Source organism: Pygoscelis adeliae, unplaced genomic scaffold, assembly GCF_000699105.1.
Source record: "Pygoscelis adeliae isolate BGI_AS28 unplaced genomic scaffold, ASM69910v1 Scaffold101, whole genome shotgun sequence".
Classification (NCBI taxonomy): Eukaryota; Metazoa; Chordata; class Aves; order Sphenisciformes; family Spheniscidae; genus Pygoscelis; species Pygoscelis adeliae.
Window position 1 is genome coordinate 210,795 of NW_008824238.1, and position 3,865 is coordinate 214,659.

The 3,865-nt window shown below is 35.7% G+C and overlaps 1 protein-coding gene across 1 annotated transcript in view; it reads right to left on the bottom strand.

Moving 5' to 3' along the window:
• Positions 1-3,865, bottom strand: part of LRRCC1 (leucine rich repeat and coiled-coil centrosomal protein 1) — a 21,926-nt gene that overhangs the window by 8,803 nt on the left and 9,258 nt on the right. The window contains exon 12 of the mRNA XM_009335055.1: positions 443-582. Coding sequence (XP_009333330.1) covers positions 443-582 — 140 coding nt within the window. The remainder of the gene's footprint in view (positions 1-442; positions 583-3,865) is intronic.

The following is a 3,865-nucleotide window of genomic DNA, read 5'->3' on the forward strand; positions in this document are numbered from 1 at the left end:
CCTAAAGCAAGACACTGTAGAAACTGACTTTTTTTTGGAACACACTGTGTTATTGTAGTATATGCAAATCTTCAGACAATAATTCAAATGCAATTTTATTTTTATCTGATTATTTTAAATACTTAATCTTTAATCCAGGAAATAAAAAGTTCAACCATATAATACGACAAGAACCTATCAAATGAAAGGCCGGAAGATCACAGTTGCCTACATGGACTTATGAGTCAGGAATCTATAAGATATGAAGATATTCTTACATGAACAAGAAAATGGGTGAGAAGACATCTACATTTTTATAAAGACCATCTCTCCCACTAAAAAAACAAAAAACCAAAAAAACCCCCAAAACACACCCACACTTTGCAGAACGCATTTAAACAAAACACATTTGCAATACTAGCACCTCCATTAACTTGTGAAAAGAAAATAGAAGACCCCGTACCTTTGCTCTTGCTCTCTTAATATAAGAAGTTCATGTAGTTGTTTTACCTTCTCCTTCTGTTGTCGAAAGGATATTCGAAGTAACTGTACTTCTCTTTCATTTGCTGATGCTTTAAGCTCTGCTTCTTGCACCTGTTTCATCTGTGTAGAATTCATAGAGGAACAAGATTTTCTTAAGACTGTAATCTATTCTTCATGTCTTATACTAGAATACAACAGAACAGGTGCTTTATCAAAGTTTTATACATGTCTGCCTGGGCCATTATCTTTACAGCATGCTCCACAACTGTCAGTATTTTTCACAAAATTTTACGGAATTTTATTATGTTACCTAGCCCAAGACAAAGGAAGGATTTTTTTTTTTTTTTTACTTAATATATTGTTACACTTGCAGAAATTTAAGACAAGGTGTTTAAAATTAAGTCTTAACTTAACATACTACAACACAAAAAAAAGCAACTTTCATGAAGAACCAAGGACGTTTACTTAATTTATGAAGAACTTGGAAGTATCCTGCAGAAGTGGAACAAGTGTATTGGCAGAATGATTTCCTCAATTACAAACTCTCATATTGTAATACTTGTATTAGTTTCAAGCAAAACATTTTTAGATGTATTCAATATAACTTTTTTTTTAACACTCCAGTTAGAAAAATCTGTATCTTTCTGAGTTTTACAGTTTAAAGTTGCTTAACAGAGCTGCTTTCTAATGATTTTATGAAAAATGGAGAATCAGTGTAAGCACCAGGTAGCATACTCTACTTTTTCCATTTAATGCAAGCTTTCATGAATAATTCCATTTTATAATCTTAAGCCTTTTACATACAAAGCTGTCTTTTCTGACTCAACAAGTAGGAAAAAAAAAGATATGAAAAAAGTTATAAAAAAGGTTTTAATTACTCATTAAATGGTAATTCAGAGTCAAGACACTTCAGAAGGCTGTAAGTTAAAACATGCAACTGAAACAGCAGAGGTGATGTTAATGGAGATATTCTTACTCCTTATCATTACTTGTAGCATTCATCTCAATCCTTTTGTGCTCAAGCAGTGAGCAGTAAGAACTTAACTATCTTGTCAACCTGTCCTCCTAAGCAAAGCAAAGGGTATCCACATTCCGTACTTATTCTAATTCTCTTTGCTTTCCAGAGTATCAAATCTGTGAATGGCTAATGGACCATACTCAAGATTACTCTAAGTGTCAATCATCTAGCGGCAGAGCTAGAATGCAGAGACAACCCAGTTTACTTTCCAACTCTCACAAGAAAACAAACAAAAGACCCGCAACCCCCACAAGAGACAAAAAAAAAATCCCAAATCTGTTTTCTTTCAGAATTCCATCACAACTTGTCCCCTCAACTTGATTTTTGATCAATCAAAATGAAAATTAAAAAACTAAGGAACAACTGTATGGAATGTCCTCCACTGATGAGTAAAACATCGTTTCCAATGTTTATCATCTCCTGCAATGTCCCTTAAGATACGTAAGCACTGCTGCATGTTTTGAGTTCCAGCTTGAGAATGCCAGAGGTACCTGAAGTTCATACAGTAACTTAGGTTGTATGAAAATTTTTGTGAGGCTTGAGTATGAAGCTAAGTTCTCATGTTCTACATGTTAAGCCTCTTCATGAGTAACATTTAGATGCACCCCACTGTATTGCTGTTGTTTTGTGGATGAAGTGAAGCAATTCTCTCCTAAATTGAAGCACTTAAAACCAAAAATTTCAAGTGAGAACACATGCAAGTTTAAAGACTGCCAGAAAACAGGGTACGCATTTAGATGCACAGTAACTTATTTATCTTGAATCCCTTAAAGAAGTAATGTTGACTGAAATCCTTAAACAGTGACTACCTAGAGTAACCGTAATTTACCACTGAAGCTAACTGCCAGTGTGTACTATGAGAAAGGTCTATAAAATATTCTAGAATTTGTTAATCTTAGAGTTGATAGAATAGGCCAAAGGTATATCAAATCTGAACATTCAAAAAGAGAATTTAGTTTCTAGAGCATCATGATTATTCTTTGAAACATAATTATTAAAGAGTATTTGCTTACAGGATCTTAAAGACAGGAACAAAGACCTTCCCTTAATAAAGTTTTGCAGTTAATAAAAATGATGCTACTACTATCAAAAGAGATGACTTATTTCTCCAAACTCATTAAAGGAAAAATAAAAACCTCATACAACAATAAGGTATTTCCTTTCTTATAGGAAAAGAAAAAAAACAAAACAAAACCCACAACCACTCTTCTCTTCTCTAAATCACTAAATTTAGTTCTTTTCAAAGTGACAAGCAGATACCTGATCTAAACTGAAGGTCACTTCTAGATCCGTAATAGCTCCAGGTTATTTACAGGTAAAGAAGAAAATGGACAAGCCACTCAGATGCCTAAACAGGAGCCTAAAGTGGAGGGTGGCTAATCCATAACTTGAATGGCACTTGCAGTTTGGCTGTCAGCACACTCCCTGATTCTGTTTCCTTTCAGGGTATCCGAGCGACAACACGTCCTAGAGCACCATACTAGCAGTTCAGAGACTTTTCAGGATGGATATATTAGGATTCAATTTCTGTTCAGTGACACAGGAACAGGCTGATATAGGTATATAATCAAACAATAGGAACAGATATTGGAGGATGCAGCATTTGGCCACTGAAAATTCACCAATTAATTATCCAGTCAGAAACAGTGGCAGTATCTGGTCCAGCATCTTGATCTTATGTATTTGTATACTGAACAAAGTGCCTCTGACAACAAAAGCATCATTAACTTCTCCAGCTGTAAAAACAAAACAAAAAAAAAAATGCCAAAACAACCAAAATTTTAAAATAAAGTTCTCGGCAATTACTGTTTTGTTCTGGTTGCAGTTAAAAGCATTTAATTCTTTAGATCAGCAAAACAAACAGAACCACCAGATTTCCATCCTGCTAGTAAGTTCTTCACCGATTTCAGCAACGTTTTAAAAAACTTGTCTTTGTTACTGTGTATTTTCAGAAAATATCAGCTCTCAATGTTACGTACATAGAACTTGTTCTCCTTCATCATAGAACCATAGAATAGTTTGGGTTGGAAGGGATCTCTAAAGGTCATCTAGTCCAACCCCCCTGCCATGGGCAGGGACATCTTCAACTAGATCAGGTTGCTCAGAGCCCCGTCCAACCTGACCTTGAATGTTTCCAGGGATGGAGCATCCACCACCTCGCTGGGCAACCTGTGCCAGTGCTTCATCACCTTCAGCGTAAAAAATTTATTCCTTACATCTAGTCTAAGTCTACTCCCCTTTAGTTTAAAGCCATTCCCCCTTGTCCTGTCGCAACAGGACCTGCTAAAAAGTTTGCCGCCATCTTTTTTATAAGACCCCTTTAAGTACTGAGAGGCTGCAATAAGGTCTCCCCGAAGCCTTCTCTTCTCTAGGCTGAACAACCCC